Raw genomic sequence first — 24,484 nt, 5'->3', positions numbered from 1 at the left:
ATGTTATAGATCGTTTTTATTTTGTTTTTTTTTTCGGCATATATTTTTTCCAATAAAAACCAATAAAAATTGTAAAGTTATCGTAATTTGCAAAACTTTCTCAAAAGAACTTTCATGGAAGTGAAAATGTCGAACGGCACAGGTTCAAATCTCTTTTTTAGTGATTTTCTATTTTTTAAATTGTCCAAAATTTTAATTTTTACCTAAAACGGCCTAATTCCATTCTTTCTAAGACTTTTCCAAGCGGGAATTCCGGGGGATTCCGGGATGCGCTTTCCATGAAATGTTTGTTGAACAACTTCCAATTTTTTTTTTGCTGGGAACTTTTGGGACCTGCAACGCGGTCCGGAAGAAGGAAGACGGGTAAAAATGTATGTTAATTTCATAATTTATAAAGGCAGTGTATTACCGCCATCCAGCAGTACTTTAGTGCTATTATGGTTGCAATATTCAAAATTATTATGTGCGCACTAAAGTTGCAAAGATTTATTAATTTGAAAGCACTAAAATTCATGCAAAGAAGAAGTGCATTCAAGTGGGACATTCCCTTTTGAAAAAATCATCTGTGAATTCCTCGTAGAGGTAAGCGCTGATAAACTTTGACTTTCCTTACAAAGATCTGGAAAATTCAGCAGGTTGTTTTGCTGGGATGTATTCTCATACAAACGAAACGAACTTTCAAAAAGATAGAAACACAAATTGATTCGTATTCGAGTGACTGTTGAACTGAATCTAGTCCGTTATGAGCCTCAATAAATTAATAAAATTTTGAAATTGAAAATTAAAATTAAAATTGAAATATCTGATTTCAAAACCTAATTTTAAATTGTACCTTTTGCCCGGACGAACTATCCACTGGACCATGTATCTCTTATCATCAACACTCCAAATATCGCTATGGTCGCTATAAACGAACAAGTAAAGCATACAGCCAAGCATTTCTATATACATATCAGACTGTGAGCATACACACAAGTAGTTTCAAAGGAACTTAATTTAAAGAATGCAAACCACCTCTTTAGTGGGTCAAAGTCGAGATTGACACAAAGTAGTAGTGAAGTGAAACTTGTTAATTTTAAAGAAATTGTTTCTTATGATTGATATACTTTTTTTGCTTTTGTACATAAAAACAATTTTTAGTAAACATCTTTCACAATTGACTCTTCTATTTTTGATGTTTTAAACAAAATTAGTTTAATTACGTTTTTCGATTTGTAATTTTCCACTAAATTTTTCCCGTAACTTGGCAGTTAGTTCATATTGGCCATTGTTGTTTGTTTTGAAAACAAAAAAAAAAAATCAATCTGATAAATTGAACAATTAGAAAGTTTTTTTACTGCCAAAACAGAAAATGAGACAAATTTAGCATTCAAGCAAGTTCAATGCCAATTTGAAATTTTGAAATACGCAACGTCTGACAATGACATTGACGACTGACTATACCAGGAACAAACACCCAGAAGTGATCTCTGAAAAACGTCTCACCCACCAACTACAAAGTGGAATGTGAAAATTTTAAAAAAAATCGAAAACAAAAACATAAAATGAAAATTAAACAAAAACCTTTAAAAATAAATTTTCAAGAATTTTTGTGAAAGTTATTACACCGGCACCAATTTGTGTAGGTCATTGTAAATATGGTGCTTTGAAAAACCTACACACATGTTTGTACTCAAATAGCAAGAATTACAAAAATAATTATAATAATAATAATTTTAAATTAAGAATCAAATGAATTGGCCATTGTACTATTGCTGGCCGTTGGTTAAGTGTTAAAGTTAAACGAAGCATAGCAGTCAGCCAGTTTTAAATGGTCTGCTTGAACTGTTGAAGTTCAATTGCCTTAGTGCCCTTTGGAAAAATAAACATGCTATTATATGTATTTATTTTACAGCATTTTTTCTTCAAGAGGTTTATTTGGTAAACATATCAGATATATAAAAAGAATGCAATAGATAAGATTAGCCCATATAAGATATTTATTGGAAATATTTTATGGCTTATGGTTTATCACATAAACATAAAATCAACAAGAATCTAAAAGTTTTTTTTTAGATCAATATATCCTTCCCAAGAGTTTTGATAAATATCGCTTATAGAAAGGATAGAAAGATTTTCTTTCTAATTGAATTTATAGCACAATTTATAAATGTCTCTATTAAACAAAATTCAAATTAATAAAAAACGGAATCAAGCAGAATTTGTTCGCCATAAACATACTATATACCCATATGAAAAGTAATTTATTGATAGTTTATCGAAGGAATTTATATCCTAGATAACTAAGTAATAGATGACCCATCGGTGTCAAACGCAGTCTGACAGTTCCCAAAATGAGGAATAAACGAAGAAAATAGGGGGAATTACAAATTCTCTCTTAGATTCGTTTTTACAATTTTTCTATTATATCCGCAATTTGAACACTTTTGATACACTAGATGATTTATAATTAAATTAAATATTCAAAAGTTCATATTTGAACAAAAAATTGCAAATTTTCTCTTTACGAAAAACACAAAACGAAATGTCAGAAAATTCACTTGGGCTTCTTCAACATTTTCTGTTCGGAGAGCGACGGGCCATCTATTAGTTAGGTTATCTATGATTTATATGGTAAAAGTAGGCTTGCAGTTTTCTTTAACTTTTTTGCATATGGGGGATAAATATAAGTGGTTGCAAGTTCAGCAATAATCTTTTAATACAGCAGCATAAATTGATGTTGAAAATTATGAAACATATGACAAAGTAGATAGAAATTTCATTTGCATGTAATAAATTCCGGTTAACCGATGTCGGTTTTGGACACCCTATCAAAACCTCTTAAGTATGTGTTGATTTTTTGGCATAGTAGGAGACAGAACCAGAAAGTAATACTTTATAAAGCAATTCTAAACGAGATATAGACTTATGGCAATGGAGCCACCGTGGTGCAATAATTAGCATGCCCGCCTTGCATACACAATTTCGTGGGTTCGATTCCTGCTTCGACCGAACACCAAAAATTTTTCAGGGGTGGATTATCCCATCTCAGTAATGCTGGTTCAAAGCTTCTCTAAGTGGTTTCACTGCAATGTGGAACGCCGTTCGAACTCGGCTATAAAAAGGAGGTCCCCTGTCATTAAGCTTAACATGGATTCGGGAAGCACTCAGTGATAAGAGAGAAGTACACCACTGTGGTATCACAATGGACTGAATAGTCTAAGTGAGCCTGATACATCGGGCTGCCATCTAACCTAACCTAGACTTACGGCATCCAACTATGGGGTACAACATTTGAAATTTGAAAACAAATTTTAAAAATATTCTATAGAAATAAAATTTTGACAGAATTTTCTATAGAAATAAAAATTTCACAAAATTTTCTATAGAAATAAAATTTTGATAAAATTTTCTTAGAAATATAATTTTGATAAAATTTTCTATAGAAATAAAATTTTGACAACATTTTCTATAAAAATAAAATTTTGACAAAATTTTCTATAAAAATAAAATTTTGACAAAATTTTCTATAGAAATAAAATTTTGACAAAATTTTCTATAGAAATAAAATTTTGACAACGTTTTCTACAGAAATAAAATTTTGAAAACATTTTTTATTGAAATAAAATTTTGACAAAATTGTCTATAAAAATAAAATTTTGACAAAATTTTCTATAACAATAAAATTTTGACAAAATTTTCTATAGAAATAAAATTTTCTACGGAAATAAAATTTTGACAAAATTTTCTATAGAAATAAAATTTTGACAAAATTGTCTATAGAAATAAAATTTTGAAAATATTTTATATAGAAATAAAATTTTGGCAAAATTTTCTATAGAAATAAAATTTTGACAAAATTTTCTATAGAAATAAAGTGTTGACAAAATTGCCTATAGATTTTTTTTTTACTTTTTTTACTATAAAGTCAATGAACTTTATAGTAGGACGAAATCTATGTTAAAAACGGAAGAAAAGTCGGATATGGTTTTCAAGATTAAATGTAGCGGTTATGAGTTGAACACATGTAAAAAAATATATGTTGGCACAGACATAAAACAAAATATTCTATAGAAATAAAATTTTGAAAAAAAATCTTTGGAAATACAATTTTGACAAAATTTTCTATTGAATAAAGCTTTAAAAAAAAATTTCTATAGACAAAATTTTGTATAGAAATAAAGTTTTAAAACAAAATTCTATAGAAATAAAATTTTGACAAAATTGTCTATAGAAATGAAATTTTGACAAAATTTTCTATAGAAATAAAATTTTTACAAAATATTCTAGAAACGTAAAATGTTGACAAAAATTTCTATAGAAATAAAATTTTGAAAAAAAATTCTATAGAAATAAAATTTTGACAAAATTTTCTATAGAAATAAAATTTTGACAACATTTTCTAAAGAAATAAAATTTTGACAAAATTTACTATAGAAATAAAATTACTATAGAAATAACATAATTTTCTATAGAAATAAAATTTTGACAACATTTTCTAAAGAAATAAAATTTTGACAAAAATTTTCTATAGAAATAAAATTTTGACAAAATTTTCTATAGAAATAACATTTTGACAAAATTTTCTGTAGAAATAAAATTTTGACAAAATTTTCTATAGAAACAAAATTGTGACAAAATATTCTATAGAAATAAAATTTGGCAAATTTTCTATAGAAATAAAACAAAATGTTGACAAATTTTTGTATAGAAATAACATTTTGACAAAATTTTCTACAGAAATAAAATTTTGACAGAATTTTCTAAAGAAATAAAATTTGGCAAAATATTCTATAGAAATAAAATTTTGACAATTTTTCTATAGAAATAAAACAAAATTTTCCATAGAAATAAAATTTTGACAAAATTTTCTATAAAAATAAAGTTTGACTAAATTTTCTATAGAAATAAAATTTTGACAAAATATTCTATAGAAATAAAACAAAATTTTGACAAAATTTTCCATAGAAACATAATTTTAACTAAATTTTCTATAGAAATAAAATTTTGACAAAATTTTCTATAGAAATGAAATTTTGACAAAATTTTCTAGAGAAGTAAGATTTTCACAAATTTTTCTATAGAAATAAAATTTTGACAAAATTTTCCAGGGAAATAAAATTTTGGCAAAATTTTCTATAGAAATTTGACAAATTTTGACAACATTTTCTACAGAAATAAAATTTTGAAAACATTTTTTATAGAATTAAAATTTTGAAAAAAAAATCTATAGAAATAAAATTTTGACAAAATTTTCTGTAGAAATGAAATTTTGACAAAATTTTCTATAAAAATAAAATTTTGACAAAATTTTCTATAGAAATAAAATTTTGACAAAATATTCTACAGAAGTAAAATGTTGACAAAAATTTCTATAGAAATAAAATTTTGAAAAAAAATTCTATAGAAATAAAATGTTGACAAAATTTTCTGTAGAAATAAAATGTTGACAAAAATTTCTATAAAAATAAAATTTTGACAAAATTTCCTATAAAAATAAAATTTTGACAAAATTTTCTATAGAAATGAAATTTTGACAAAATTTTCTATAGAAATGAAATTTTGACAAAATTTTCTATAGAAATAAAATTTTGACAAAATATTCTATAGAAATAAAATTTGGCAAATTTTCTATGGAAATAAAACAAAATGTTTTATTTCTTTAGAAGATTTTGTCAAAATTTTATTTCCGTAGAAAATTTTGTCAAATGTTATTTCTATAGAAAATTTTCAAAAAATCTTCTAAAGAAAGAAAATTTTGACAAAATTTTCTAAAGAAATAAAATTTGACAAAATATTCTATAGAAATAAAATTTTGAAAAAATATTCTATAGAAATAAAATTTGGCAAATTTTCTATAGATATAAAACAAAATTTTGACAAAATTTTCCATAGAAATATAATTTTAACAAAATTTTCTATAGAAATAAAATTTTCACAAAATTTTCTATAGACATGAAATTTTGACAAAATTTTCTATAGAAATAAAATGTTGAAAAAAATTTATAAAAGTAAAATTTTGAAAAATTTTCTATAGAAATAAAATTTTGACAAAATTTTCTATAGAAATAAATTTTTGACAACATTTTCTATGGAAATACAATTTTGACAAAATTTTCTGCAGAAATAAAATTTTGACACAACTTTCTATAGAAATAAAATTTTGACAAAATATTCAATGCACATAATATTTATATTTCTATTGAAATAAAAGTAGATTTGAATGATTTTTTTTTAGAAGTAACAGTTTTCCCTTTTATCGTTAAATTTACAATTCAAAAGATCTTTATTTATACACTCAAAAATTTTCTCTTTTGGTAGAGATTATAACATAATTGCAAATATTTGGTATAGAGGTTTAAATTGATTTACTCTGCTGAATCTTGTTTATTTGTTGTACACTCTATTTAAAAAAAATCGATGTCCATTAGTCACCCCTTCAATCAATCAATCATTAAATAGCGAAAAGTATATAAGTATTCGATGTACATAGCATATATGAATGTAAAAAACTTTAACCTCCACCCTAGAAATCAAGAACTGTGCTAAATATACCTCCCTCGAACATTCCAAGATGATGATGGCCAAAGAAAATCTAATATAATTATCTAATGAGCAACAAATCACTGATATCATCTAAAGACGTGCATTCATTCATTCATTGAAACAAAAAGATCTATCATCCACAAAAAAGTATGACGATGTGAAAACAGAAAAAAACGGCGCCTTCAAACAAATTGCTTGGAATACGACCAATAAAAAATTTTTGGATTCCAACCAAGTTCGAAATAAAAATTTTCCACATCCCGTCATGTTAAAGGGGCCCTAAAATGTCAGTTCTTACGTCTGGCCACAGACACATAGTTAAGTTATAGATGGACTCAGGGATGTAGCCAAAAATTGATTGTTATACAAATATAAATTTCTGATTGTAGAGGTTCGTGTATTTCGCTCCCACAATAATTATCCTAGTTACGCCTTTGGATTCGCTACTATGTCATTTTACTTAAACAAATTCTAAGAACACATGTCAAACACTTAGAAGATAGCCCAAATCAAAAACTAAGAAAAACAAACATTCATAATATAAATGGATACAAGTGCTAACACGAGCTGAACTGCAACGATTTTGAAGTTTAGTACATTTGTACTTAAGTTGATTAATTAAAACCAAAGACTTTTTAAATGCCATGACATAATCTTTTTCTTAATTGCACGATTTACACTTGGTTTTATTCCATTACTTTTACAAATTCAAAACGAATATGCTTAAGAAAAAGTGTTAGATACGGAAACCATCAATTATTTAAAATTAAATACACTCAAATACATAGCCATTAATTGCATTTATGTTATCAAGTGCATTCGTTTTGTAATATGACAGCTAAATAATCAGTCACACCTCCTAATAAGTAGTCTGTGAATCAATTGAAAAACTAAGATTTTGATTTCGTGACGATATAACGGATATTGCAATAACATATACTCATATATATTTTTCGCATATTAGAAGATAATAAATTCCATACATCTCTAAATACTAAGGCAAGATTAGCAATGGGAAACAACTCAGTTATTGATAATATATAAATAATATGAAAAACAAAACAAATAAAAATCAACAAGTACACTGAAAAAAATATTGTCGCGAGGTCAAAGATTTCATGTCTTTAAAATACGAATACAAATTTTGCTTAGCATAGAAGACGCATTTCTCTAAAATAAAGTTATTTTCCTCGTCCAAAAGTCGATAAACTTTTCAATGAAGTCGTATTGTCTTTATAATTAAGTGATTTGACTTAAAAATGGGTATCTTAACATGAAAGAAAAAACTTATAGGCTAAGGTCAACTTGACTTTAATAATTCAGAAAACGTCTTTAAATTTAATGAAATTGTCTTTAAATTTGTTGTCTTTTTGCATCTTGACTACAAAGCAAAAATTCTTTCAAATATAGGACATGTTGTTCAACACTTTATTCCAAAGACTTTTTTTACCTGAAACATATCATAATTTTTACTGGAAGTCGAGTCCTAATTTGGAAAATAACGTTGCCGTTAACTCGTTTTTAAAGGACTTTGATAGCACATGAAGAAAAAAAGCTGAGAAAGCGAAAAATTAAAATTTGCTTCCTAGAAGCAAGTACACAAAACCTAAATTTAAAAGAGAATTGTGTCTTAAAAGTATCCTTACTTGTATTCTCAGCTTCTTTGGCTCGGAATCAATACCAAATTTTTTAAAGTAAAGACAAAATCTTTGGAACCGAGTATGTTTTTTTTTCAGTGTATATACGGCCGTAAGTTCGGCCAGGCCGAATCTTATGTACCCACCACCATGGATTGCGTAGAAACTTCATCCACAAATTTCAATTCACTCGGATGAAATTTGCTCCTCCAAGAGGCTCCAAAACCAAATCTCGAGATCGGTTTATATGGGGGCTATAAATGATTATGGACTGATATAAACCACTTTTGGCATGGTTGTTAAATATAATATATTACCACCACGTACCAAATTTCTATATATAGCCAGCAAAAAAATTTGGAAGTTCTTCCAAAGGCACAACTTTAAAAGCACTTCCAGAAGATGCACTTCCAATGATGTTCTTTATTTTAACTACCCAGGAAGTTCTTTTAATTCAATTTTTTATAACTTGGTTTGTTCATACTTTTAATGGGTAATTTTAACTTTTTTTTGTTTCAAATAGGTTAAAAACAGAGTAAAAATTCATAAAATGGTACAAATCATTTAAATTTTGTCGAAAAAAATGCTAAATCCAATCTAAAAAAATTGTAATTTTTTGAAAATATTTAAGGTCAAACGGTTCCGATAAGCGTTAAAATCCATTAAAAATGATAAAAAATTATAAAAATTATTTATTTGCCAAAATATCACAGAATTTTTTAATTTACATCCAAAACATTGAATTCGGATCACAATCAAAGAAGTGATGCAAATTTAGTGCAACGGCTGTTGAAATGGAGGACTTCCTTCAATTTTGCGTCAATTTTGCACCACTTCCGGATCCAAAAAGAATATTTTCATTGCTTTTTTGGCGACGCTTTTTTTGCTGGGTAATTATTGACTGATAGCAACCAATTCCTGCATGGTTGTTGGATACCATATGCTAACATCACGTACCAAATTTCAACCGAATGGGAAGAATATTGCTCTTCCAAGAGGCTCCGGAGGTCAAATCTGGTGATCGGTTTATATGGGGGCTATATATAATTATTGACCGATATAGACTAAGTTTTGCATGGTCATTCGAGACCATATACTAACATCATGTACCAAATTTCAGCCGGATCGGATGAAATTTGTTTCTCTTAGAGGCTCTGAAAAGCAAATCGGGGGATCGGTTTATATGGGGGCTATATATAATTATGGACCGATGTGGACCAATTTTTGCATGGTTGTTAGAGACCATATACTAACACCATGTACCAAATTTCAGCCGGATCAGATGAAATTTGCTTCTCTTAGAGGCTCCGCAAGCCAAATCGGGGGATCGGTTTATATGGGGGCTATATATAATTATGGACCGATGTGAACCACTTTTTGCATGGTTGTTAGAGACCATAAACTAACACCATGTACAGTCGGATCAGATGAAATTTGCTTCTCTTAGAGGCTCCGCAAGTCAAATCGGAAGATCGGTTTATATGGGGGCTATATATAATTATGGACCGATGTGAACCAATTTCTGCATGGTTGTTAGAGACCATATACTAACACCATGTACCAAATTTCGGATGAAATTTGCTTCTCTTAGAGGCCTCACAAGCCAAATTTGGGGGTCCGTTTATATGGGCTATACGTTAAAGTGGACCGATATGGCCCATTTGCAATACCATCCGACCTACATCAATAACAACTACTTGTGCCAAGTTTCAAGTCGATAACTTGTTTTGTACGGAAGTTAGGGTGATTTCAACAGACGGACATGCTCAGATCGACTCAGAATTTCACCACGATCCACAATATATATACTTTATGGGGTCTTAGATCAATATTTCGATGTGTTACAAACGGAATGGCAAAGTTAATATACCCCCCATCCTATGGCGGAGGGTATAATTCGAGTACAGGGTTTCGGGTATAACTTTTTTTAATTCTATTGTTTAAAAGCAAAAACATGTTGGAAATAACATCAAATTCTAAAATCAGTATAGATTTGTTCCATTTGGCAGCTTTCGACCCGAATTATGGCCATCAAACGATCAACAAAGCCATTACACGCTGCCCGAATGTGGGTCTGAGGTATTTTAGCTCATTCCCGGCGAAGCGCCGGGAGAGGTGTGCACGAAACGGCTTGAGCAACAAATCAAAATTTTATGTGTGACCGTACGCCGCGAAATACTTTCTTCGTGAGTGTGCCTGAGTAACAATTTTCGGTATAATACGCTCACAAAAATAAAAGATCACAATACTTTTGTAACCTTCTAAACAATAAATTGAACTGTCACTGGAAAAAATTCAGCTGTCAAAAAAAGAAATTATACCATTACATATAAGCCAAACTGCATAGGTCGAAACTAAAATTAAAAGTAGGCAGAAAAAAAGCAGGAAATTTCTACAAGTAAAGTCTTAATTGAGTTAGCAATACATATAAGCCAAACTGCATAGGTTCAAATCAAAATTAAAAGTAGACAGAAAAAAATTTCTCGAAAATATTTACAATTAAAGTCTTAATTCAGTTTTAAAAAATATTCAAGTAAGAATTTAATTGATTCAACAAATTTTTTAATTGAAACAAAAATCAATCACAATAATTAATGGTATCAATTAATTTTTTAATTGGGCCAATTTATTTTGTTATTGACTTTCAATTAATTTTTTAATTGACACTATCATTTCTGTGATTGAAAACATTTCAATAAAAAAATTATTTGGATCAATTAGTTTCGTGATTGAAAACAAAAAAATACTTTTTTTGTGTATATACGATTGAAATATTATAATATTTACTTTTTTATTTTTACTACACCAATATAACAAATGGGAGCCACCGTGGTGCAATGGTTAGCATGCCCGCCTTGCATACACAAGGTAAAATATAACAAATAACACTTGGTTTGAGATATTCATGCTACATATTCCTCCTCCTAAAATAACATAAGACTCTTAAAACAGATTTAATGTGATCCTATTCCTTTTTTGCGTGTATTTTTTTTAAATTTAATGTTAAAAATATATTTTAATTAAACCCAATTTTATTAATAGTAGAATTGAATAATTTTAAATTAAATTCATTAAATTTATTTAAATTTATCTGATATAAACGAAAGCACTAAATAATCTTCATATTATTTTACTAAATAAAATCACATTACATTTCAATTTAGTGTATGAAATATTTTATTCGTTTACAAAATTTCAATTTCATTCATAAAACCTAATCTAATTTAAAACACACCTTTCATGAATGTAAACGTCACTTTTCTAACACTATTCTTATCCATTCTAATAAATCTAAAGCGAGCATTTTCATATTAAATAATAAAATGTGGGAATAAACAATAATAAAACGGTTAAATGTCACCTCTAATTTCCATTCATAATGTTATCGTAATTATACGCCAAAAACAAAACATGCTAATATATTCTGCTAAATTAAAATTATATATTTTTATGACCAAATTTATTTTTGGTTCAAATGCATTCCATTTGTTTTTATGGGTACATATGTATGTATATAAATTCATTTATTTGTCTTTTAATTTTAATATTGTTTTTGTTATTTTATTTATTCGCGGAAATGGGGGAAGATCAATATTTGAAATGCAACATCATTGTTTGATTTTATTGAATCACGGTCAATAGCTTTTGTTTTTGAAAAAAAAAAATATTTAATGATTTTTTAATTTAAGTAAGAATGAGATATTAAAATTTGCAAAATTTACAAGAAATAAATATTTTTCAATGATTAATTGTAATGTTGGCAATAATAATACATGTTGTCATCATCATGAAACTATGAGGTTTAGTAACTTTAGGGCGGTGGTTCAAGTGGAAAGATGGTTTTATATTATTCAACTGCGATATCTATCAACATATGTCGCCGCAAGCAGTTTTAGAATATACACTGGTTGAAGAAACTTCGTAGTATTGAGGAAATTTCTTTGGGCCATACTATTAATTAGCATTTTTCGTATCTCAATGGAAAAAATTTCGTTACGGGGGTAAAAGGTAACCCTATGCCGGGATTAGGTAATCTGTCAACTGACAGTTCTATCGTAAAACTTGACATTTTTAAGGTTATACATACACGCAGGGAAGGAACATGATAACCTCAAAACATGTTTTAGGAGCAATATGTTAGTTTAGGACGGGGAAAATTTTTTCCAAGATCGTCATCTAAGCTATCGTCAGATTGAGACCACCTAAGACATTAGTGGAACCAGCGTGCATTCAATATTCCACGAACATTTCGCCCAGTCAATGCTGTTGATTCTAAATAAACATATTTAATATATTAATAAAACATGCCTTTTATTGAAGAAAAATTGCTTATATAAATACATAAAAGGTTTACCACAAATATGTAAGAGTTGTCCAAATGAATGAAAAAAGTTCAATAAAATCATTCCACATATGAATTCAATTCAGTTAAATTTTTTCATTCTGTAGTATAGTGGTACATAAATATAGGAAAATGTTAACTAATATATGGAATACATTCTACCTAATTTCTACGAAAATCATATCGTTCAAACAAATAAAAATGTATTTGGCGCTTTACGAAGTTCAACTTTCTTCACAATGAGTTCATTTTAACTTAAAGAAGGGGTCACTTTTTCTGGGTGTAACATAGTGACAAGTGATGAATACTGGATTTACGCAAATGAGCCCGAAAGTAAACAGCAGTCAAAAGTCCGACACCTAATACGCTCAGAATGTATGTTTTTTTAGGATACGTCAGTCACCAATTCATGCAGTGTGGATGCACTGCCTACTTTATTGTATACCAAAAAGCGCAACTAAACTCGTACTGCTGAAGTTTGTTTTTGCTGGGATGCTAACCATTGCACCATGGTAATTCCCAGACAGGTCAATACCTACTTGTCCTGAATTTATAGGAGCATGGCTCAATTACACAAGTGTCTGCCAATAGTCTTTGTGATTGCGTTTACACGCCAATATGGTAACACGCCGCTATCCACATATGGTTTATATGTAAACAAGTGTTCACATACTGACGGTCATAATGAATGCATTTATCCACTATATAGATGAATGGCATTTGTGACAAAAAGTTGGGATCCAATCCATATGTATAGGCGACTGGGTCAATCTATCAAGCAAAATCATTCCCTAACAACTTGGAAATAAATACAATAATTGACAGAAAAACCGCCAAATTAACAACAATTTTCACGCGCTGTATTAAGACCTACGAGTATAAATCATTTTTGTATGAGTATGAAAGAAAACAGATCCGATTTCCTTTCAGCTATAACTTATATAGAAAAACAATACGACGCATTCTTTGTTAAATGTATCTACGTATGTAGGTACTCAACACCAGATATACTAGATGATAGTAATGTTACATCAAGTGATTAAAAAATGTCATAAGTCTCTATTTGTAAAGCACTAAAACTATCGTTATTCCCTCGTCAAGGGATAAACAAGCAAATAGAAGAATTTATGACAGACTTGGCAATGAATCACGATAGCACGTTTTATGTGTGCGTTTTTTTTTTTGTTTTTGTTTTGAGAAATCTCTGAGGTCGAATAGAGTTAAACGACTAATTGTTGTAAAGATACTGTAAATTATCTCAATCTAATTTGATTTAGCTAAGGAGGCAATGTATAACGGTGTAAAGCCCTCTCTCTCTCCCTCTATTATTTTTTGTTGTAAACAAATGTAATCCAAAGCCAATCAAAATGTATCGATCATATTGTTATCGATAGTTCTCGTTTTTTACTTGGTAATTCTCTCTGAATGCTTGCCTTTCTCTCTGTCGGTGTTTATTAAAAACATTTTATTTACAAACACCCATTGGTATACACAGAAAAAACGTATGCCAAATATTTACCCAAAGTAAATTACATAAAAGTTCATGTGTTACAAACGAAAATAGACTAAATCGAAAAATAGAAAAAGTACGTTAAAAGGCAAAGGAATCAGCAAAATAACGATCTAATCCAAAGATTTTGAAAGGCCAACAACGCTTAACCCTTTCACTACCGAAATAAACCTAATATTAAAAACTTTAATTTTTCTTCTGTTTTTACTTGTACTAATAGCATGTAGAACAAAAATTATCATTTTGAGAACCTACCTCAATTTCTTCAAGAGTTGTATGAGCTTGTTCTGAAAACTTGATTCTTCAATTGTGACAAAATGGCCTTACGAAAATAAGCGCTATTTGGCCTATAATATCTTTCACAGTGTGCGAAAAAATTAAAAAAAAAACGTAAAATATCAGCTATAGTTTTTGTTATAAAGGTCCATTTACTAGAAACATACAGTAGAAAAATTGTCTCAAATTCTCGTATTTTTCGTTTATTATTAAAGAAGTTATTTAAAATGTATATTAGTGCTCACCAATATAGAAAATATTTATAGCTTATTTAGATTAAAGTCTCTACTTTCTAGAAATAAATCGAAACTAAGTGGGAAATTAGAATTTGGTGTCTTTTTCGAATGTCCTTCTAGGTGGACATCTATAGTGAAAGGGTTAATTGTATATTAAACTAATTTTAATAAAGGGGCGATATGAAGTTTTTGCTGTGATGTTTATAATTTCCCTACGGAAATTGGTGCTAACTGCCACTGACGGACCTATCACAGAACTGGTACCGGCGATCCAGTTTGCGCAGTTTTTAAATAGTGATAATTTAATTAATTCCATACTTGCTTAATATAAAAATCTTATTGGATCTACACATTTAGTGAGGTAGAATTACCAGAATAACCTATTGTTCAACATTTTTCATTTCTGGTGTGATTCGGATAACCAAACTGAAACAGATTTCTTAGTTTTTGTCCGAGACTGGTTCATGAGGACCTGTCTATGGAGTGCTACTACTAAAATGCCCCAGGACGTTTCCTTAGGAACGAGTCCAAGGCTTGTGCTAAAGTGTAAATTTACCCCGTCAATGACAAACCCATGTTAAAGTGACCGGTCCCTTCCATACGTCTTGACCAGAACTAGGACTGGTCCATGCACACCAGGGACTAGTCCTGTACCAGTCCTGTGTTTGATCCATTTCCCGTGGGGTTACGTTTACATTATAATTATTTAATTTTGGTTTACTATAAACAATTTAATTAATTTTATTACTTTACAATATGTTATTTAGCTATTAATAAAATAGTTTAATTGTAATATATTTCATTTAAATTTCTTTTTTGGGTTTGTTTTACTCAATTAAATAATTAATTGATTTAATAATTTTTGTGATTGATTTTTGTTTCAATTAAAAATTTTGTTGGATCAATTAAATTTTTAATTGAAAAATTTTTAAAACTCAATTAAGCCTTTAAGGATGGTATTAAGTTCGAGTTTAGCCGCTAAAATCGTAATTTTTTCACGATTACTTTTCTTTAACAATCTTTAATAAATTTGTTATAATAAAATTTGCAACAAATATGTATAATTTTATGCCTTTTTACCGATTTAGTTTTCACTTTAGCGGCTAAACTCGAACTTAGTACTCACCTTTAATTGGAAAAATTTTCGTGAAATTTTTTTCTGTGTTTAGTTTACTTTATTAAGTGAAATTTGGATTTTATAATATACAAACAAGCACTACACTGAAAAAAATATTGTCGTGAAGCCAGAGATTCCATGTCCTTAAAATACAAATGCGAATTTCACTTATTATAGAAGAAGCATTTCTCTCATATGAAGATTTTTTCCTTGTCCAAAAGTCGATAAACTTTTCAATGAAGTCGTTTTCTCCTTATAGTTAAGATATTCGAATTAAAATTTGGGTATCTTTACATGAAAGATTTTTTTTTACTAATGTCATCTTGACTTTCTTAATTCTGAAAAATTCTTCTAAATTAATAAAATTTGCTTTTAAATTTGTTGCCTTTTTAAATCTTGACTACAAAGCAAAAACGCATTGAAAAACATGTCTTTCAAGACTTTATTTTAAAGACGATTTTTACTTGAAATATAGAATTGTTTCTACTTAAAGTCGAGTCGGAATTTGAAAATTTGATTGATAGCACATGAAGGAAAAAGCTGAAAAATTGAATAAATTTAAATTTGCTTGCTAGAATCAAGTACACAAAACATAAATTTAAAAGAGACTTCTATTCTAAAGGTATGCTTACTTCATTTCTCCGTTTCTTTGGCTTCGAATCAATGCCAAAATCATTCGAGTAAAGGCAAAATCCTTGGAACCGAGCATGTTTTTTTCAGTTTAGTGACAAACAATTAATTATCAATCTAATAAAATAAAAAAAAATTTGTTGAAAGATATTTACTTATTTTTTCATATCGGCTATTCTAACCAAATTGTATATAAAACGGTTTACTCCTTCATGCATACACTCAAAAAAAAAGTTACTTGGATCCAAAGATTTTGATCTTCCTTTAAGGATTTTGGTATTGATTCCGAGCCAAAGATGCGGGTTCTTTAAAATAAGGAAATTTTTTTGCGTCCTACACGCAGAGAAGGAATATGATCACCTCAAGCATGTTTTAAGAGCAAAATGTTATTTTTGTATGGTAACCATGTAACATGTTTTCTCGTCAAATATAACCTGCTTGCCGAAATCAAATATATGATTTTCGAGAAAATAACATGGTTGCGAAAACCATGTTACATGGTCACCACCCAAAAATAACATTTTGCTCTTAAAACATGTTTGAGGTGATCATATTCCTTCTCTGGGTGTATCTGCCTTTAAATCTAGGATATATAAAAATAAAATTAGGATACATATCTCATTTATCGAATTTTCATTCTAGTTTCCAGTTTAAAAATCCAAATTTTGACGGATACTTCGAAGTAAAAAATATGTTCCTAATTCCAAAATAACTTTAAACAAAAGATGCTAAATTCTCAAAATAAGTCGTAGCATATATTTGAAGTGTTTTTATCTTAAATCTAAAGATTCAATATTTCATTTAATTTAAGAACGATTTCTTTAAATCAAAAATGTTTTTCTTTATTTTAAGGAAAAATTGCCTTAGTTAAAAGACATGTAACTTTAACGAAGGAATGCAAATTTTCAAAATGTGTTTCCTAAATTTAATGAAAAAAATTTTGAAGCAAAGATTATAAACTTGCTTTTAATTAAAATTTCATTATTTTAAAGAAATTTATCCTTAATAGTGTGTAAATTGTGCATTCAAAAATTGAGGCTGCGTAATCTTTAATATCACGTAAATATTTTTTCAATGTACCCTCCAGGCGGAATGATATGCTCGAAATTTATTGCAATGAATTTGATCCAGTTGCCCCTTATGATTTATGTGATTGAAAGCTCTATCAATCGCATCAATTATAATAAATAAATAATTGGCTTTTTGTATTACAAAATTGAATAAAATAAAAAAATATACTCGCTACTTCAGGTGAGATTTTAAAATAAATGAAAATAGCCTATGCACACTTTCTCTCATACTCACACAACAACAAATGTGCAGAGAAGAACCCATTATAAGTTTGAGATTAATATTTAAATATGTACTCATGTTTTCAATGGAAGATCCTTTCTTAGGATGCCTTCAAGTGAAGCAAGTGCCCTTATAAAATTACTGATACTGTTTTATTCGATTCAAATAGTCATGAAATCAATTTCGTTGATACAATCCTTGCGGTCTAGGTCTATCCTTACAGGTGTTATACATTTTGACAGTATTAAAACTTAGTAACCCTCAATTAGGATTCATATATTTAATTGTGTTATTGTTGTGTATAACTTATTGTATGAGTGCACAGGGGGGGATATACGATATGAGAATATGGGCAAACATCTGTCAAATGTTTATTTATCATTCGCAGAGTACAGAGTTAATGGCTTACAATACACCAAAGGCGTCCAACAAGTGTTTTGTGCGTATGCATTTTACATGTATTTATAGCTGTGGGAATTTTCCACTCGATACCCGTGCAGTTTTTTGTTTTTACATTTTTTTTCTTCAGTTTTGTTGAAGAAGAATTTCGTTTTTGGTAAAACACTTTGTGAGAATAAATAAATGTCTTCTCTCATTGAATGGTGATGATGCTACAGATGCAGATGATGACTGTATTGTTGATTGTATATGATGGCTGGGGTTAGTAGCGATTCTCTCGATTTGTTTTATATATGTGTTGTTGTTGGATTTATTCAAAAATTCAATAAAAAAAAATACTTCGATAAAACCTCTTTTCTTTTTGTTTTGTTTATAAATATTATCAATTTTAGTAGGTCAATGAACACTGTTATTCCCACAATCCAAAAATTAAAAACAAAATTTCTCAGAAATTTCTTAAAAAAAATACATATGTATGTAAATTAATATATGTTTTATTTTTACTTAACACACACCTCTGTATTTTGAGCCATTTTGGGATTTGCGCTGATTTTAATTTTCTCTATATTAAATATATTTAAACAATTATGTAAAATTATGTTCCGGTAGAAATTTTAATTTTGTTTTCAAATTTTTCCTTTTCACTAATTTTAGTAACCGCGGTTTTATTTTCATATATGTGAATATACGAATAATTTTTAATTTCGTCGTTTTGTTATTAATTTCAAACTTTCCAAATTTGAATTATACAGCAAACTATTTGTTTGTTGTTATTGTTTGCTGTTGTGTATATTTATCGCCTTTCACAATTGCTGTAAATTTTTTATCTATTTTGAATTTTTTGTTTATATTTTTTATTTATCTGCTTTTTTTTTGTAAAAATTTTGAATGTTAATCGTTTAACGAAATCTTTAAGACTGATTGTCTCGCACACCGTAGACCGTCACATAAGTTAAATGTGAACAATATTTGCTGGTTTATACCATCAGCCTGTCCCAGCGGCGGCACGGTTCTGCTGTCGCACTCGTTGTTGTACCAACGTCGGCGTTACCTTTGCCGTCGGCAGTAACAGCTGTCGTTTGTTTAATTGTAAAATATCCAAGTATATGGGCGATTTTGCAGGAATGGTTTGTTGGGTATGGTGACAAAAGTGATCAAGTCTATTTGTATATTTCGTATAATTGTTCGTTTTGACTTTAACCCAAAGATTTTTCTATTGAATCGGAATATTTTAACGAAGTAACTTGATTTAAAATCGTGTTTTTATGTGCTTAGAACTTTGGTAAAGATATGTTACAGTGATCACTTTCAGGACTTCCTGAAAGGTGGTGGATCACAAATAGGTACTCACAGCTGATGTATGTCAATTTGTTCGTTTTGACCTTAACTTAAAGTTTTTTCTATTAATGCGGAATATTTTAAGACAGTACGTACCTTGATTTTGAATTTTGTTACGAAATTTTTTAGATTTGTGTTTATTTTATTTAAGAAATTTCCCAGTTAAAAAGGAATGAATTCAAATTTGTTTCCTAGTATTTAGGACGCAAAATTATTCTTACTTCAATTTTCCGCTTTTTTGGCTCGGAATACCAAAATCATTAATGTAAAGACAAAATCTTTGGAATCTTTTTCAGTGTGGATATCGTTATTTTTATTATTTAATATGTGACTAAATCTTCAGATTATGCCCCTATTCAATTTGATGTACAATCCAAAATCATAGATAAGCATTATTAAATTTCGTATAATCGCGAGTATAATGGAAAACCATAAATGTACGTTATAGATTAGAAATCAATTATTATTAAAAACATGTTCGCATTATTTACCCACTACACTGAAAAAAATATTTACGTGATATTAAAGATTACGCAACCTAAATTTTAGGATGCGGAATTTACAAAAAATTAAGGGCATATTTCTTTAAAATAATGAAATTTTAATTAAAATAAAGTTTATAATCTTTGCTTCAAACATTTTTTTCATTCAATTTAGGACAAAAATTTTGTAAACTTGCGTCCCTCCGTTAAAGTCGCATGTCTTTGAACTAAGGCAAATTTTTCTTAAAGTAAAGAAACACATTTTTGATTTAAAGAAATTATCCTTAAATTAACTGAAATATTGAAACTTTAGATTTAAGATAAAAACTCTTCAAATATAGGCTAAGACTTATTTTGAGTATTTAGCGTCTTTGGTTTAAAGTTTTTTTGGAAGTAAGAAATCAATATTTTTTATTTTGAAGTATCCGTTATAATTTGGATTTTTAAATTGGCATTTGTTTGTACGTGAATAGAATTATTAATATACCGGAAAAATAGAATGAAAATTCGATAAATGATATCTGTATTCTAATTTTAATTTTATAGATACTAGATTTAAAGACAAATAGGTCGCAAAAAAATCCTTATTTTAAAGAACCCGCATCTTTGGCTCGGAATCAATACCAAAATCCTTAAAGGAAGGTCAAAATCTTTGGATCCAAGTAAACTTTTTTTTGAATGTAACTTCCATGTTTTTTGTCGCTTGTTGCCACAAGACGGTTGAAGATGGCAGATAAAGCAGATCGAAATTTAATCGATTGTTCATGAAATCCATCATTACTTTTGTAGTAGTGGGTTAAAAATAGTTCATCAAATTTTCTATGAAAATTCAACATTCATCAAATTTGCTATAAAAAATATAATAGGTCGGTGTTAATCAATTTGTCTGTGAAAATTCGTTGGTAATTAAATTTTGTAAAAAAAATTTATGTTAATTATATTATTTAAATTTAGCTAATTATACCTAACTTGTTTTTGAATTAAAACTATACTCTGTCGACGCACAGTGCTTCGAAAGCGGCAAAAATATGTGCTCCGATTCTGTTTTCAATAAATACCCAGCAAAAAAATTTTGAAGTTCTTCCAAAGGCACAACTTTAAAAGCACTTCCAGAAGATATACTCCCAATGATGTTCTTTATTTTAACTACACAGGAAGTTATTTTCATTGAATTTTTTATAACATGCATTTTTCATATTTTTAATGGGTCATTTTAACTTTTTTTGTTTCAAATTGGTTAAAAACAGTTTAAGAATTCATAAAATGGTACAAATTATTTAAATTTTGTCGAAAAAAATGCTAAATCCAATTTAAAAAAATTGTGAATTTTTGAAAACATTTCAGGTCAAACGTTTCAGACAGGCGTTATAATCCATTAAAAATTATAAAAAATTATAAAAATTATTTATTTGACAAAATATCACAGAAACTTTTAATTTACATCCAAAACATTGAATTCGGATCACACCTAAGGAAGTAATGCAAATTCAGTGCACCGGCTGTTGAAATGGAGGACTTCCGTCCTATGACAAGCCTATGTTAAATTCATCGCTTCTGCGTCAATTTTGCACCACTTCCGGATCCAAAAAGAACATTTTCATTACTTTTTTGGCGACGCGTTTGCTGGGTAGTCTATGATATCGAGCTACGAATAAAAAACTAAAAATTTGGTATAATTGACTAGAATCTTTTATCCAAGATAAATATTTTGTGTAGGTACTGATGGTGGTTTTTGAACTTAAACCAAAAAAAAAATAACAAATTAAAATTTTTACAATTTTCGAAAGTTTTGAGGTTTTTCTACCCAATAGGATAATTTACAAAGGACGCCAAAAAAAATAATATCTCTCAATATTTTTCTCACATTCACACTGTTTATACCCTTCACCACTACTGTGGTACAGGGTATAATAAGTTTGTGCATTTGTATGTAACGCCAAGAAATAGTGGTCATAGACCCATCTTTTAGTATACCGAATTAATTAAAGAATTAAATTTTGAGTCGATTTAGCGATGTCCGTCTGTCTGTCTGTCCGTCTGTCTGTATATGTAATTTTGTACACAAAGTACAGCTCACAATTTAAGTCCGATCGTCCTCAAATATGGCATAGGGCCGTTTCTTGGGACAGAGACAATCGCTATTGGTTTTGGAAAAAATCGGTTCAGATTTAGATATAGCTGCCATATATATTTATTCCCGATTTGGTCATAGTTAGCATGTTTATCAACCGATTTTCTTGAAATACCATACATCCAAATATTTTATGAATCTCGAAAATCTTGCAAAATATCAGCCAAATCGGTTCAGGTTTAGATATAGCTCCCATATATATCTTTCGTCCGATTTAGACTCATATGACCACAGAGGCCAAAGTTTACTACCGATCTTCGTGAAATTTTGCACAGAGGGTAGTATTGACATTCTACCAATGCTTGGTAAATTTGATTGAAATCGGTTCAAATTTAGATATAGCCCCCATCTATATCTTTCGTCCGATTTGAACTTATAATGCCACAAAAGCCAGAGTTTTGCCGTGATTTGCTTCAAATTTTGCACAAGGGGTACGTTTAATAGTATCGTTAAGTGTGTCAAATTTTGTTAAAATCGGTTCAGATTTAGATATAGCTCACATATATATCTTTCGCCCGATTTGGACTTATATGGTCTCAAAGGCCAGAGTTTTGCCCTGACTTACTTCAAATTTTGCACAAGCGGTACTTTTAACGATACTATTGTATGTGCCAAATATGGTCAAAATCGATTCAGATTTAGATATAGCTCCCATATATATCATTCGTCCGATTTGAACTTATGTGGCCTCAAAATCCAGGGTTTTGCCGTGATTTGCTTCAAATTTCGCATAAGGAGTACGTTTAGTAGTATCAGTAATTGTGCCGAATTTGGTTGAAATCGGTTCAGATTTAGATATGGCTCCCATATATATATTCCGTCCGATTTGCACTCATATGGCCAGGGGGGCCAAAGTTATACTCCCATTTACGTGAAATTTCGCATAGATAGCAGAATTTTTATTCTAACTATACATGTCAAATTTAGTCAAAATCGGTTCAGATTATATATAGCTCCCATATATACGTACACCAGAGGTGGGGAAAAATGATAGGCTGTTACATATTTTAGACCCATTTTCAATGGAAATTTCCTCCAATTAACTGGATAGCGTTAGCCGATTTAAATTTTAATTCCAGAGATTTTGTAGAAGTAAAAAAATTGTCTCCTTTATATAGCTTCCAGCAAATGTAAAGTGGTTGAGATGGTAACACAAATTTTGGCCTACATAGGGTTGAAGGGTATAATATAGTCGGCCCCGCCCGACTTTAGACTTTACTTACTTGTTTTTTTTTTTTGGTTGGGTATATTATTGAATAAATAATAAAATTCAGCTATTTTTGATTAGAAATATTTTTACTTTTGGAGTATATTTTTGGTAAAAACCCCTCATTTATAACAACGAAGGGATTTTGGATGAACAAGTTTTCGTCATGTGTAACGTTTTATGTTAATTTTATTAGATTTGATTTTTCAATTTAAGTTTATGTTTGTTGTTAACTATCCAAAAAAACAAAATTCTCTAATCTTTCAAATTAATTTCAATTAAAGTTTTGATGGATTCAATTAAAAATTTAATCGATGTTGATTACAAAACTCAATTAATTATACCCTGCGCCACACTGTGGAACAGGGTATTATAAGTTAGTGCATATGTTTGCAACACCCAGAAGGAGACGAGATAGACACATGGTGTCTTTGGCAAAAATGCTCAGGGTGGGTTCCTGAGTCGATATAGCCATGTCCGTCTGTCCGTGAACACATTTTTGTAATCAAAGTCTAGGTCGCAGTTTTAGTCCAATCGAGTTCAAATTTGGCACAAGTATGTGTTTTGGCTCAGAATAGATCCCTATTGATTTTGGAAGAAATCGGTTCAGATTTAGATATAGCTCCCATATAAAAATATTTCGCCCGATATGTACTTATATGGCCCCAGAAGCCAGAGTTTTACCCCAATTTGGTTGAAATTTTGCACTAGGAGTACAATTAGTAGTGTAGTCAAGTGTGCCAAATTTTATTGAAATCCGTTCAGATTTAGATATAGCTCCCATATATATCTTTCGCCCGATATGGACTAATACGGTCCCAGAAGCCAGAGTTTTACCCCAATTTGGTTGAAATTTTGCACTAGGAGTACAATTAGTAGTGTACTCAAGTGTGCCAAATTTTATTAAAATCGGTTCAGATTTAGATATAGCTCCCATATATATCGTTCGCCCGATTTACACTCATATGACCACAGTGGCCAATCTTTTACTCTGATTTCATTGGAATTTTGCACGGCGAGCAGAATTAGCATTGAGAATTAGCTATGCGTGCCAAATTTGGTTGAAATCGGTTCAGATTTAGATATAGCTCCCATATATACATAGCTTTCGCCCGATTTACACTCATATGACCACAGAGGCAAATATTTTGCTCTGATTTAGTTGACACAGGGAGTAGAATTAGCATTGTAGCTATGTGTGCCGAATTTGGTTGAAATCGGTTCAGATTTAGATATAGCTCCCATATATATATGTTTTTCTGATTTCGACAAAAATGGTCAAAATGCCAACATTTTCCTTGTAAAATCGCCACTGCTTAGTCGAAAAGTTGAAAAAATGACTCTAATTTTCCTAAACTTCT

The 24,484-nt window shown here is 29.4% G+C and overlaps 1 protein-coding gene across 1 annotated transcript in view; it reads right to left on the bottom strand.

Moving 5' to 3' along the window:
• The window catches only part of LOC142228982 (proton-coupled amino acid transporter 1), a 57,732-nt gene extending 38,847 nt beyond the window's left edge, over nucleotides 1–18,885 (bottom strand). The window contains exon 1 of the mRNA XM_075299511.1: nucleotides 18,481–18,885. Coding sequence (XP_075155626.1) covers nucleotides 18,481–18,498 — 18 coding nt within the window. The 5' untranslated portion in view covers nucleotides 18,499–18,885. The remainder of the gene's footprint in view (nucleotides 1–18,480) is intronic.
• Nucleotides 18,886–24,484: the final 5,599 nt, after the last annotated feature.

The sequence above is a fragment of the Haematobia irritans genome, chromosome 3 (assembly GCF_050003625.1).
Source record: "Haematobia irritans isolate KBUSLIRL chromosome 3, ASM5000362v1, whole genome shotgun sequence".
Lineage (NCBI taxonomy): Eukaryota > Metazoa > Arthropoda > Insecta > Diptera > Muscidae > Haematobia > Haematobia irritans.
Note: the sequence above shows the minus strand (reverse complement) of the source record. Positions and strands in the feature narration are given on the sequence as shown.